The sequence below is a fragment of the Mytilus edulis genome, chromosome 11, assembly GCF_963676685.1.
Source record: "Mytilus edulis chromosome 11, xbMytEdul2.2, whole genome shotgun sequence".
Classification (NCBI taxonomy): Eukaryota; Metazoa; Mollusca; class Bivalvia; order Mytilida; family Mytilidae; genus Mytilus; species Mytilus edulis.
The window spans coordinates 67,123,519-67,138,479 of record NC_092354.1 but is presented as its reverse complement, the minus strand read 5'-3'; the positions used below and the strand labels follow the sequence as shown (position 1 = coordinate 67,138,479).

Here is a 14,961-nt window from a genome sequence, read left to right as displayed (position 1 = left end):
AATGACTATTCTTAATTACTGGCCTCCCTTTTATGCATATCTCTATGGTATTTCTCGACTCCACTGATCCATTTTGAAAAGTGACTGGGTTTTTTTAATGAATGCATTTTTTTTCCCCACATTTTACAGCAATGGTTTAAAAAGCAATTAAAAGAAAATCATGAATAATAAAATAAAACAATGGACTATTTTTCGGCATATATCTATGAATCAAGTGATTTATAATGGAAAATCGTTTAAAGATTATTACAATGAAAATAATTATAAACGTACCGAATGTACTTAATATTATTTGTACTCTTGACATTTGGATTGTGCTGATTATGGTGAACTGCTATCCCTACCCCCAAGGTATTATTAACTCAATGTAAAATACTAAGTCATAACATGTAATTAAGTGGTACTAATTTTGTTATTCCATATGCGCATTTCGATAATTGATGTATCTTCAGTAAGATTCGAGTCAAAAATGCTTGAAAATATAAAACTAATTAAAATAGGCTGATAATATCAAACAGGACAAAAAGTGTGCAATTATCATAAATTATTACATTGGTTGCAATGAATTACATTACATTTTGATAAAAACCGATTATTTCACATGTGAAATAAACGTGGTTATAAAACATGGTTATTTCACTCTCTGGCGTCATACAAAAATAGGCGTTGTCAAGACGTCGATAACGGCGGATCAAAACAAATTGTGAATGCGTAGAAAAAAAGATATAGTTCCTTACATGTTTTACATTAATTTCTTTACAAAAAAACATTTGCAAATGTAATATAAGGAATAACTACTTAAAGAATTCAAATATCGAAAAATATTCAACTCGTGACCGAACAATGCTGACAATTAAAACATGCGCTACGCGCATTCGTAAATTACTGTGTTGTTCGGTCACTCGTTGAATATTTTTCTCTATTTGAATTCTTCGATTAATTATTCTATAAATCTTAAATAGTCAGAGTTCTCTTTTGGTTACGTTTTCATTTTTAATACAACTCTCATGATCAGAAAATTTAAAAGGGGCGGCAATTTCACCACAACAAAAAAAAGAAGTTAAATATAAATTGGGTACCGGATGCAAGTATATTTTTTTCGGATAACTGCGGCATCGTATATAGTATCGAACATTAACAACCTAAATCTGAAATATAAACTCAACAAAAAACATTTAAATTAAAGAAAAACTGTATTCGTCATGTTTATCTATCAATTGTTTTCAGGTATCGCTAGTGGTCTTTGTTGGTTTAACTTCAATATATACTCAACAGATATTTCCTAATTTAGATGGAATAAATGGTCAACAATTAAATCCAAATGTTAATGGGATAATAACTGGTCCAAATGGAATAGATGACCAAGATACATTAACTCAACCTAATGACATATTCTTGATTAATGACGTTAATGAAGGAGGAGCTTCTCCCAGTTCTCCAGGTTCCATTTCACAATCATGTGGTAAGATTGTATGTTAAGGTAGATTTACTGTGTACCACCATTTTGGGTTGTACAATTGCAGCACATCGTCAATCTAGTTTTTTGCCTAAATCTGCAAAATTCTAAATAAATTTAGAAATTTATGTTTTAAACTTTTTATTCGCATTTATATTCGTAAAATAAGTGATTTATTGCATTGTTTAAATAAAATACCAAATATTTCTGTTTTATAATCAATCTTTTCAACTTAACCATTTGAGGGGAGATTACTCTTATAGTAAAAGTTTTACACAAAAATGATAGTGAACTTTTCTTTTTTTTACTTTGAGCAAGAAAACAAGTTCGGTGAAACACAATATCTTTTTTTCCTTTTCTTAAAGCATATTATGAAACCCATCTTGTTATATTTTATTTCAACATTCTATCTCTAAAATTTCTTCTTTTTAACGAAAATTTGTTTTTGTATGAACAAGCAAAGCAAATTTAAACAATTTTGCACGGCTTGTAACTTACAAAAACAGCATGGTGACCCATACTTTTTATTATATTTTTATTATATTTAAAAAAAAAAAAAACAAACAAAGCATAGTAGAATCTCCATTTCGACAAAGTATAAAAAGTTCTATCGGAAGAAATATATTTTGATGAACCTCCTTAAATGTATGATTCTGTTATGAGCGCACGTAGCTAATATTTAAACAGTAAATATGATAGAACGAAACATCAGTTGTTAGTGCGGAATGGAGATATTAAAAATTAAATGATTAATTTGGATCAATATTACTGCTTAAAGGTACGTACTTTCATTAGTTGTTGTTTCATAAATTACTTTAAACGTATATTCAAATAACTGGTTTTATCAATAACATATAACATTTAAGGTGGTATGGGTGGCTTTCGCCATCTTGGATTGTAAAAAGCAAAGAATCTAAGGTCCAGAATTTCAATCAAATTTGCAAACTTTGATGCAGGAATGCAGATAACTTATGTGAATTTGCATTTTTTTTTAAACAAATTGATAAAATTATAACTTATAAATACTAATATATTTACAGTGTAGATTATTTTTTGCTTGATTTTTAGTGTTTTAAAATTGGCTTTTTAAGGGAAGGTAACTCTGAAATAGTGCATATTCTGAAGGAATCTACATGGAATTTTGCTATTTTGTATTTTAGACGGGAAAAATGCACGGTGACCCTATCTTTTCTTTTGATATTCTCAAAGCATTTTCTAAAAGCTATCTTCTCGTATTTTATTTTATTTTTACTTTAAAGATATATTCAAATAAATGGTTTTATCAATAACATATAACCTTTAAGGTGGTATGGGTGGCTTTCGCCATCTTGAATTGTAAAAAGCATAGAATCTAAGGTCCAGATTTTCAATCAAATTAGCAAACTTTGATGCAGGAATGCAGATAACTTATGTGAATTTGCATTTTTTTTTAAACAAATTGATAAGATTATAACTTATAAATACTAATATATTTGCAGTGTAGATTATTTTTTGCTTGATTTTTAGTGTTTTAAAATTGGCTTTTTAAGGGAAGGTAACTCTGAAATAGTGCATATTCTGAAGGAATCTACATGGAATTTTGCTATTTTGTATTTTAGACGGGGAAAAGGCACGGTGACCCTATCTTTTCTTTTGATATTCTCAAAGCATTTTCTAAAAGCTATCTTTTTAACAATTCTATCATTTATTTAGCTTTTAATCACATAATGATGTTTTTTCCTGTATAATCCATACAAAATGTGTCATTTTGTTACAACCTGTAGCTTGAGAAAGTGCGCAGTGACCTATTAATTTTATTATATTTTTGAACATATATCAATATTTTCTACGATTGTGCAAATTATGAACAAATTCTATCATTTTTAATTTAGACTCCTATACCACCGTAACCATGTTCACATAAAATTCAATAAGACCAAAGTGCTAAAATGTGAACAACTATGTATTTATATTCTGAGTTTTTCGTTTGGTTTTTAATTCATTATGTTTAGATATTCACACTGCTCTTGTTTAAAATTTCGGACTCTAAAAATTGTTTACACGAACAAATACGAATATATTCATTTTTATGAGGTCAAAGATTAAGGTTTAATATGTTTTTGATTGCATCATTGGTACTCCAAAGACAATGTTGAAATAACAATAAGTTTCATTCTTCTTACATTTTTTTCTTCTTTCTAAAGGCGGTGCTTTCTTAGGTGGTTTCACAATCGGAAGGTTGCTTGCACCAGTACCTATGGCGGACGGAACAATGATGACAACGGCCCAGGTAATGATGATGAGATTGATGAGCATGATGACCGGAAATCCAATGGACCCAATGATGTGCCAACCACAACCAGTTACAACGCCATGTCCTCCAATGGTTTGTCCACCCATTAAAAGTAAGTTTTATATTGTAGTTCTGCCATGTAATGTTGTCATTTTAATGTTATAATTAACATTGCCATTAAAGCAGGAGGTTTAGCATGCCAAAAAATCAGGTTCAACCCACCATTTTTTTTCTTAAAATGCCCTGTACCAATTGAGGAAAATGCCCATTGTTATATTATAATTCGTTTCTGTGTGTGTTACATTTAAATGTTGTGTTTCTGTTGTGTCGTAGTTCTCTTATATTTGTAACGTTTCCCTCAGTTTTAGTTTGTAACCCGAATTTTTTGGTTTTTTTTCTATCGATTTATGAATTTAGAACAGCGGTATTCAACTGTTGCCTTTATTTTTCACCATAATGGTTTGTTTTTATTTCATGATAGATTTCTTTACATCTGATATTCCTAAATCTTACCTTTATAATTCATAATTCGTCTTCAAATCCGAGTCAAATTAAAGATGCGTTTGTTTATTCGAATAATGACTGATAAACAGTGGTATATACAATGTACTTCTATTGCTTTTATTGACATCGGTAATCCACTGTGTGTCTGATGTACGGCACTATATTGTTTTTACTTTGCAGAGCATTAACAAATTTTGACCGATGAACCCGACTTTCTTTTCATGATTACATTACATATCTGTTTTTTTTAATATTTTAATCTTGTAAAATGTTTCTTTCCGTTTTCTGAGGTTTTGATTTGAACCATTCAGGTGGTAGGTGCGGTGCATACGACATCTTAACTGACATGGAGAGAAAGGATACTTGCCAAAAGTCGATTGTTCCCTCTAGACACACTGACTTCATTCACCAATTAGAACTATCCGGATGAATAAATGTGCTGAAGAGTTGTTTAAAACCAATTTATCACCTTGTTGATTTTTAATGGTTATAGAAGAAAACAAATGCCAATGTACGTTCATTCGCCACTAAATTTTATATGGCTATTGATCTCAAAAACATGGACATTAGCGAAAAAAATTTTGTAGGTCTGAAATGAATACATTGTATGCTGTTTGTTTTTGAGAGTCATTTAAAAAGGTTGTTAATTTAAAACTGAGATGCAGAAATCCTTACAAAAAGAATAAAATAATGCTTTCTCCATTTCAGCTGCTGTTTGTCCACCAGGTTGGATCTTATTCAAAGAGCTATGCTATAAAGTTTTCCCTGATAAGAAAAACTGGGAAAATGCGAATGTATGTCATTTAGCTGCACTTTTTTCTACACAGTTAAATAAAAAGTAAAATCACAAAATAAAACTAAACTCTGATTCCAACGCCAAAAGCCACATCTACAAATGTTACCCATCATTACTATCGAGTTTAAAGCATTCTGAATTTTTGAAATTTATGCTGCAGTTTCCATGGAAACATAGGAGTTCCAATGATTATCCAAAACCTGTATACAGTGGACGAAAAATTTGTATCATAAATTGATGATTTAAAATTTATGCAGTTTTAAACAATTCACCAAACTCCAAAATTATATTTGTTCACTTTGTTATGGTTTCCAAAGTGATTGCAGCCATTTTTTAGTGCCAAAGTTACACTGATACTCAAAAGTCAGGGTTCCTTGTTATAGCGGACTATCATCAAGATTGGTTCTTTTGGCTAAGAAAAACTCCCGGATAGAATTAGGTGAAAGAAACAGGCACATTAAAGTGTAACATAAAATAAACTCGAATATACATAGAAGCGATCTATTTGATAACAATTGCCGTATTCCTGACTTGGTACATAATATTTTCAAAAATGGTGGGTTGAACCTGCTTTGATTTTGTCGATTTTGTTATATCCGCAAAAATAAGCGAAAATACACGCTATACGGTAGTAGATAACTCTCAAGATTTATAATCCTACCACTAACCAGCGAATAATACTCACAAAGACTACTAAGATGTCAAAACATATTATGAAAATAATAAGATGTTATATTATTGCCAATTAAACCAATCATCACTAATCTTCAATGAGACAACATGACGTAAAAGAAATGTAACTGTACGGACGTTAAAAAAAAGCAAAATCCTCATGAATGTATTACTGTCCATTTAAGCTTATTTATTTAGTATTTTTTTACTAGAACAACTGTAAAAGAGAAAACGCAATCCTTGCCGAACCTGATACTAGACCAGAAATAGACTTTCTGAAAATTTTAGCTAAGATACCAGATTCTTATTGCCGTGAAAGTAAGTGAAGAGTTATCTTTCCTAGAATGTAATGTTTAATGCACATTTTTTTATAATTGATAATACGTTTTAAATAATCAACTGATATCTACTACCTACGATATGCAAAAAGATAGTCATATGTTTCGCTATTTGCACCACCGCAATTTATAAAGAAGAGTTTGGATGGGATATTAAAGAATAGAAAAAGATAGACAAAAACTACAAAATACACAACGGATAAATAATGAATAGAGATAAATAGGCTTAAAACATAACACTTAGAGGTTGGATCCAACAAATGTAGAGAACATCGACCAGAACTATAGTGAACAAGGTATTAATTAGGTCGATGCCACTGCTGGTGGACGTTCCGTCCTAGAGTGTATCACCAGCAAAGTAGTCAGCACTGCAGTGTTGACTTGATTATAAAATATATAGTAGTTTTTATAAGTTTACTGTTTGCCAAAGAATATTTTTTTCGAAATACTAAGGATTCTCCGTATTTGGCGCACCTTTTTGAATTTGATCAATGCTCTTCAATTTTATGCTTGCTTGGTTTTCTCACCATTTTGATATAAGCGTCACTGATGAGTCTCATGTATACAACACGCGCGTCTGACGCATTAAATTATAAGCCTGGAACCTTTGATAACTTTAATATGTGCTGCGTCGGATAGAAATCGACCTTATGCAAATGAATATCAATACATCTGTTAACCTATTTCAGGTTGAAAAACCTCTACGGAAAGCCTGTAACTGTTGAACATCGAGTTGTTATAAAAATCTTCCAAAAAAGACCAACATTTATCTTCCATTTCGTATTTAAATGCTCCAAAATCAAACAAAGTCTTATGCATGTACATGTACAATCATGTGCACTTACATAAGGTCGATTTTTATCCGACGCAGCTCATATGTTACAATAAATGATATAAAAAAAAAAGTATTACATATTAGATTAGACTTACAGGTGTAATACGTTAGAATACTAGTATTTCCAGGTTGTTTTGAATTTAATTGACTATTTCTGTGACATTTTTTGGGAACATGCTGTTGCAAATGCATTCACACTAAGTCTTTAAAAAAGAACGGATATGGGGTACCACTGCCAATGAGACAATTATCAACCAGTGTTCCGTTGAAGTAGCTGTAAGCAATTATTTGTCCCTTTAAAGTATAGAATTCACTTTTTCTTGTTAGGCTATTGGATTGGTGGAAAAGATCGCAAACCGCCAACAATGGATTTTGTTTGGACCTCAAGAGATGTCAGGGTAAACATTGGAGCCACTGATTGGGCAAGTGGTGAACCGAATAACTTTAAAAACAAACAAGAAAATTGTATGGAAATGCGTAAACAAGTTAATCATAAATGGAACGACAATCGGTGTTCACGAAAACAAAAATATATCTGCCAAAAAAGGTTTGTTATCGGTTCTGCTATCCCTCTGATAGTACCTCTGCATCAAGCATGATATGATATTTTTCCACTCAAGATAGTTAAATAATCAATTCGAATGAGTAAGGCTTGCCAAGCTTTTCAAATATTTAAAATTAAATTTTCCAGACGTTAGAAACTGTTTAGACAATATGACGACAAATTCTTTCAATGATATGTTCTATATATATGATGTCTTAAAGCATGGTCAACGTTTTCGTCACGTCACAATATGATATTGCGGGAATTGCAAGAGTATGCAACGTTCATTAGTTGATATTGACCAATGAAGCACTGAGACGAAACGAAGTGTAGTTCTTTCTGAAGATATTATAGTTAAGCACTGTATATAATTTGTCTTCTTCGCATCATAATTGTATTTTTTTTTTCAGTGCAACTTATGCTTAAGTCTCAGGCCAAGAAAACAGGAAGAGTACAATACAAAATCGGCATGGACATTTCAAAATTACTTTAATAAATATTTTTTGAAGTCTTTGTTGTTATATATATATGAAAAACTAAACTGTTGGTTTCGTCTTTTACTCCAAATATCTCATTAACTTTGATCAAATTATATAGATAAAATTAGAGGTGATTTGAGTGTCAATGAGACAACTCTCCATCCAAGTCACAATTTGTAAAAGTAAACCAGTATATGTCAGAGTACGGTCTTCAACAAGGGGCCTTATCTCACACCAAACATCAAGCTATAAAGGGCCCTAAAAATGACTAGTGTAAAACCATTCAAACGGGAAAATCAACGGTGTAATCTATATACAAAACGAGAAACAAAAACCACATCAACAAACGACAACCACCGAACATCAGGTTCCTGACTTAGGACAGGTGCAAACAAATGTAGCGGATTTAAACCTTCTAATATGTTGTGGTATGCTGTGGTTGTGTGCAACTGGAAAAACTTGATATTATACCATGCCCAGAGCATGAGTTTAGAGAAGGGCATTCATGTTGTTCAATAAACGTTTTCCATGTAGTGTTGTCTAACTGTTGCTTGTTTGTTGTCCTTTTTCGTTTTGGCAAAGCTGATGTATTTTAATTGGACTAGAATACAAGAGTTATACATGGGTGAACAACTCTCACTAAATTTGATGTATCAAAAAGTATCAAACTGGTCAGAACTGGTTCAATTCATCACGAATTCAAGAAATTGGAATTAATCAAAAAAAAATAACACTTAGTAAATGTGTGCATCAGTGTCTTGATCAAACAGACTGCATGCTGATGATATATAATTATCTGTATACATTTTAATGTGCATGTGAACTAGTAGATAAGTCAGGTCAGCACAGAATTAAACCATAGTTTGTTATGCAACACCGTATGGCTGCAATGACAAAATTGATGGTATAGGTATTCTATCTAGTCCTTCGTGTAACTCGGTGAATGTGATGAATATTTTCAACTCGACTCCTCGACGTAGACGCAGTCATGGTCATCGTCATTATACATCACCTTCTCTACATGATGTCTCTATTAATGACTTGCTGTCATTCATACAAAAGCGCTTAGGTATTCATCACATTCGCACGAAACTTTATACATTACCCCTTTCAAAACTTCATTCTCTGTTCAATTTATGTTTGGAATCCACTGTTACAAACCCTCATTCAAAGCAATACAAACTTCAAGCTATAATTTCGGATATTGCAAGTCACAGACTTTTCAAGCCAGTTCGCATTGGAAAAGATGAAAAAGAGAAAAGATCTTTTCTAAATCTTTCCTTTGCCAACAAAGGTCTCGATGGCGTCAACCTAGGCAATATCCTTCATCATAAATTAGTTCAATCGAAAATACCTCCTTATTTCAAAGACCAGTCGGTACCAATAATTTCTTATACCTATACCAAACCTATTGCAACTAAAATTTTCAATTACAAACGCGTTTTGCAGAATCTCGATATTGACGACTTCAAGTCTAAACCTCCTGATTGCACTTGTGCTAGTTCCTAATTCATATATAATCCTGCTGGCCACGTTATTACCGGTGACCTTAACATTGTTAATAACACTTCTCTACGAAATGTGTTATCGAAAGGTCCGAAATATCGTGAGCCTAAATCCGTCAATTGGAAATACAACTTTAAAATTTTGATGGACTCAGTCGAGGATTATGCCAGGCAATGGGCTAAACGTGAAAAGGAAGACGTAGACACTCTATCCGAATGGATTAAGGCAGTGAGGTCGTTAATACAAATCAGAATCAAGAAACTGAATGGGTCCATCAATGCCCATGCTACGTCAATCTTTAAAGACCCAAATGTTGCTAAACACTTATCGACCTCCATGACAAATATGTTGTTGTCCCCGCAGACAAAGCCCCAAATAACATCGTTTTTGTCTGTAAAAGTCACTACATTAATTGCTTGATAAACGATTAGGTACAGACAATTCACTTGGTAACTCAACATATACCCTCACGACACTTACCAAAGAGTAAATCCTGGATAATCATAGGTCTGTTCTTTGTTCCTTTGGTATTTCAACCAAAGATGAAGAACTGGATCTTCCATCACTGTATTGGATACCTAAACTACATAAGTGTCCTTACAAGCAACGGTATATTGCTGGGTCTTCCAAGTGCTCCACGAAACCTCTTTCTAAATAATTAACATCTATTTTATCAGCAATCAAAGACGGGCTTCAAAGTTATTGTGAAACGGCCTATTCTAGAGGTGGCGTGAATCAGATGTGGATACTTAAAAATTCCAAAGATCTTTTAGAGTACATACAATCTAACTCTCTTTCATCTTGTAACAGTATTAAAACATTTGACTTTTCTACTCTTTATACAAGTATTCCACATTCCAAACTAAAAGACAAATTGAAAGAGTTGGTATTACTTTGCTTCATAAAAAAGAATGGCCAACGTAGATACAAGTATCTTGTCTTAGGGAGGGATAAATCATACTTTGTAAAGAATCACTCTGATTCAAACAAAAAATTCTCTGAAACCGATATTATCAAGATGCTTGATTTCTTGATTGACAACATATTTGTAACGTTCGGAGGACGTGTTTTTCAACAGACTGTCGGCATCCCAATGGGAACAAACTGTGCCCCTCTACTTGCCGACTTGTTTCTTTATTATTATGAGGCTGACTTCATGCAGGAACTTCTTAGGAAGAAAGATAAGAAGTTAGCAATATCCTTTAACTCTACTTTCCGCTATATAGATGACGTTCTTTCACTAAACAATTCAAAATTTGGTGACTATGTGGAACGCATCTATCCCATCGAATTGGAGATAAAGGATACTACAGATACAGTTAAGTCGGCTTCATATCTTGACTTACATCTAGAAATTGACAATGAGGGTCGGTTGAAAACAAAATTTTACGACAAAAGAGATGATTTCAGCTTTCCAATTGTGAACTTTCCATTTCTAAGTAGCAACATTCCAGCAGCACCTGCATACGGGGTATATATCTCCCAATTGATACGATATTCCCGTGCTTCCATTTCCTATCATGATTTTCTTGATAGAGGGTTACTGCTCACAAGGAAGCTATTAAACCAAGAGTTCCAAATGGTGAAGTTGAAATCATCCCTTCGTAAATTTTACGGACGCCATCACGAGTTGGTTGACCGTTATGGAATAACCGTTTCACAAATGATATCGGATATGTTCCTTACGTCGTAACTACAATCCCCTTCCCTTTCATGAATTTGACCTACCGAATTAGACTATTTACCGGATTTGTAATCACATAAGCAACACGACGGGTGCCACATGTGGAGCAGGATCTGCTTACCCTTCCGGGGCACCTGAGATCACCCCTAGTTTTTGATGGGGTTCGTGTTGTTTATTCTTTAGTTTTCTATGTTGTGTCATGTGTACTATTGTTTTTCTGTTTGTCTTTTTCATTTTTAGCCATGGCGTTGTCAGTTTGTTTTGGATTTATGAGTTTGGCTGTCCCTTTGGTATCTTTCGTCCCTCTTTTATGTATGTTAGTCTGGTAACTTTATACATATTTAAAAAAAAAAATGGTGCAAATGAGTATAACAATGTATAAAGGGACAACTATTATGTCTCCAAGGAATAAAACTGTACAAATAGGCATACTTTACTTTTATTGGTTGCAGATCTGGTTCATATGACAAATAATCCAACTGCAAAAGAGGGGCGAAAGATACCAGAGGGACAGTCAAACTCGTAGATCTATCAAAAAATTAACTGACAACGCAATGCCTAAATAAGAAAAAGTCAAACAGACAAATAGAAGTGCACAAGACACAACATAGAAAAACAAAGACTAAGCAACACGAACCCCACCAAAAACTGGGGGTGGTCTCATATGCTCAGGACGACAAAGAGATACGCATGCCAGTCTGTGTTTTTTAAAGAAGGACATTGTCTGGTACGTTACGGATGAAAATAGGGTATGTGAATTGAAGATGAGTAATTTTACTACCCTAAAATAACATTTAATACTTATATATATTTACAAGACTCGCCTTCACCTACATATGGAATATACATTTCCCAACGTATTCGGTGTCCAAGAGCTTGCAGTTCCTACTCAGACTTTGTTTGCAAAACGTCACCAGTGTCTGAGCAAAAAGTTGATGAACCAGAAAAAAAAGTTCATCGGAATGGACCAAGACCTTGTTGTCCCCTTGTTGATAAATATTCCGTATCAACTTCACAAAAAATACACGATGTACTTAAGTTTAGATTCTGGGACTGACGTTGTTAATCGTCTTAATAGTGTGTTATATTTTAATATGAGACAGGCATTACCTGTGAATGGGGACGAAGTCTGTATGAATTTTTTTTTTTGTAACTTAAATATTTGTTAAAAAAAAGAAACGGAAATACCGTAACGTTTCCGATTTTGGTTCTGTTGTTAGGGATTTTAATTGTGACGTTATTTAAGTTATGACGTCTTGTTCAATGTAAACAAAGAAACGCGATCATCAGGTAACGTTTATTCATATCAAAGACATTTGAAGAATTATCAAAAATGAAATTGGTATTGTGTTCCTTGCGTTCCTATGTTTTACTAGAGAACTCACGAGACCGGAAAAGGGAACTAGATTTCTGCGTTCTGCGCAGATCCGGAAATTAAAAAACGCGAAAAAAAAATTTGAACGATTTTGAGTTCATTAGTACAATGAATTCCCGATTTTAAAAAAAAAAAATTATTGATTTTTCTACTGTAATATGGGACTTCGTCCCCATATTATTTTATTTATCTCAATGAATATTACTTTTCCTGTTTAGTCTGTTTTTAGTGATATCAATAATACGTGACTCTGAACTTTTGTATCCCTCATTGCGTTTTCTAAAACATTTTGCATTCTTGCGTTTCATTTTTGCTCAATATGCTTTGTCTATATGACTATTAGTGTATTTGATACATATGAGGTGGCTCTCAGTCTGTAATTATACATCCCGTCAATATGTTATTGTGCTATTGTAAATTTTTGTAGTCTTTTTCATTTGTTCTAAGGCAGCAACCATTTGATTTTCTGGGGGGGGGGGGGGGGCTATGGTTTTTTTTGGAAAAAAAAGTTTGTTTCCAGGTTTTGGTGAAAAAAATAATTTGTTTTGGACCCTGAGAAAAAAAAATTGTTTGTTTCACCCTCAGCTGCCACTATATGTGATGCTAAAATTGAAAGAAAAAAATTGTTTTCGGTTTGTCGCTAAAAAAATAGATTGTTCTTCGCCAAAGGCGAAAAAAAAAGTTTGCACAGAAAAAAAAACCATAGCCCCCCCCAGAAAATCAAATGGTTGCTGCCTAATGTGCATTGTCTATAAACCTTTTAGTGTTATAGTGATAAAGATTATAAAAAAATGTTGACTCTGGTTCCCATATTTTTTACATTTTTACCTATAATGTCTGATTGTTTGTTCACACACCGTTGTCAATATAGTAGCATTGTGTACGACTGTCATACAAGTGAGAGGTTTAGCTAGCTATAAAACCAGGTTTAATTCATTTTCCACAACAGAAAAAACCTATACCAAGTCAGGTATTGCTAGTTTTTATCCATTCGTTTGATGTGTTTGAGCTTTTGATTTTGCCATTTGCTCAGGGACTTTTTAAATTTTTCTCGGAGTTCAGTATTTTTGTGAGGGTAAAATTTCATGGAGATCCAAACTTTAATACACAAATTATTGTTCTGATACATGAACAATAACCATCACAATAAACCACAACCTTCTTATTGTGGTGTTTAACCCAGTAGTAAATACTTCGATCGGTGTTGACATTAATATCAATAATGTGGTCATTTTTATAAAATTCCGGTTTACAAAACTTTGAATTTATCGAAAAACTAAGAATTTTCTTATCCCAGGCATAGATTACCCTAGCCGTATTTGGCACATTTTTAGGGAATTTTGGTTCCTCGATGCTCTTCAACTTTTTACTTGTTTGGCTTTATAAATATTTTGATATGAGCGTCACTGATGAGTCTTATGTAGACGAAACGCGTGTCTGACGTACTAAATTATAATCCTGGTACCTTTGATAACTATTAACCTTATACTAGGATTTAATAGAGATCAATACACTTGAACTCAAGATATTGCATGCAAACCATCAAAAAAAATATTTCTTAAAATGTCCTGTATCAAGCATGTCATGTCAGGAATATGGCAGTTGTTTAATAGTAGTTAGTGGCTTTAATGATTGCATTATATAGCGAAACAAGAATGTGTCCCAAAGTACATGGATGCCCGACTCGCACTATCATTTTTTATGTTCATGATGTTCAGCGGACCGTGAAATTGGGGGTCAGAACTCTAATTTGGCCGTAAAATGAGAAAAATCATATCATAAGGAATATGTATACTATGTTTTAGGTTGACTTAACTTCAACTTCATCAAAAACTACCTCGACCAAAAACTTTAACCTGAAGTGAGTCTGATGAACAAACAGACGGACAGAAAGACGGACGCACAGACCAGAAAACATAATGCCCCTCTTCTATATTAGATGGGGCATAAAAACATACATTTTTAGACTCACTAATATTTTTTTTCATATTATTAAACATTATCCTGGCTTTATTTCATGTTTATGCTTGACTCTTTATTAAAATTTGTATTTTCTTATCCTTTTTGGTCAGTGATTGTATAAAATAGATGAAGTTGTGTGAAATAATAACGAATGTCAGGTGTGATTGTGGTCCCTTTAGATATATCGCAAATGCCAAATTATACAGTTTGGTGGTGTGTCTGACAGAGGTGGATCATACAGATCAGGTAACTGGGGTTTGAAATTAACCAATTTAGGTAACTTATTGACTTTTAGAAGTGGAAAATTCCAATTTTTGATTCACAACAATATATTTAGTTCAACATTTATTGAATTTTTGAATAGATATTTTGTTTTTAACTTAAGTGAGACAACCCATGAAATACAAAATAAAAGGAGTACGTTCTATAAGACCTTAAAATGGCTTCCAAATTCCAGCTAAATTTTCACATTAGGATTAGACAGGAAAATATCTTTTTGTCAAGGATTAGGTACTTGCGTTCTATTCATGCATCACAA

At 32.9% G+C, this 14,961-nt stretch overlaps 1 protein-coding gene across 1 annotated transcript; it reads left to right on the top strand.

Annotated features, from left to right (window-relative positions):
* Positions 1-3,645: 3,645 nt before the first annotated feature.
* Positions 3,646-7,925, top strand: LOC139494958 (C-type lectin PAL-like). Its single transcript, XM_071283081.1, has 5 exons — positions 3,646-3,840; positions 4,941-5,026; positions 5,913-6,018; positions 7,201-7,420; positions 7,828-7,925. The coding sequence occupies exons 1-5, from the start codon at positions 3,693-3,695 to the stop codon at positions 7,841-7,843; spliced, it is 576 nt and encodes a 191-aa protein (XP_071139182.1). The 5' UTR covers positions 3,646-3,692; the 3' UTR covers positions 7,844-7,925.
* The last annotated feature ends 7,036 nt before the right edge of the window (positions 7,926-14,961 follow it).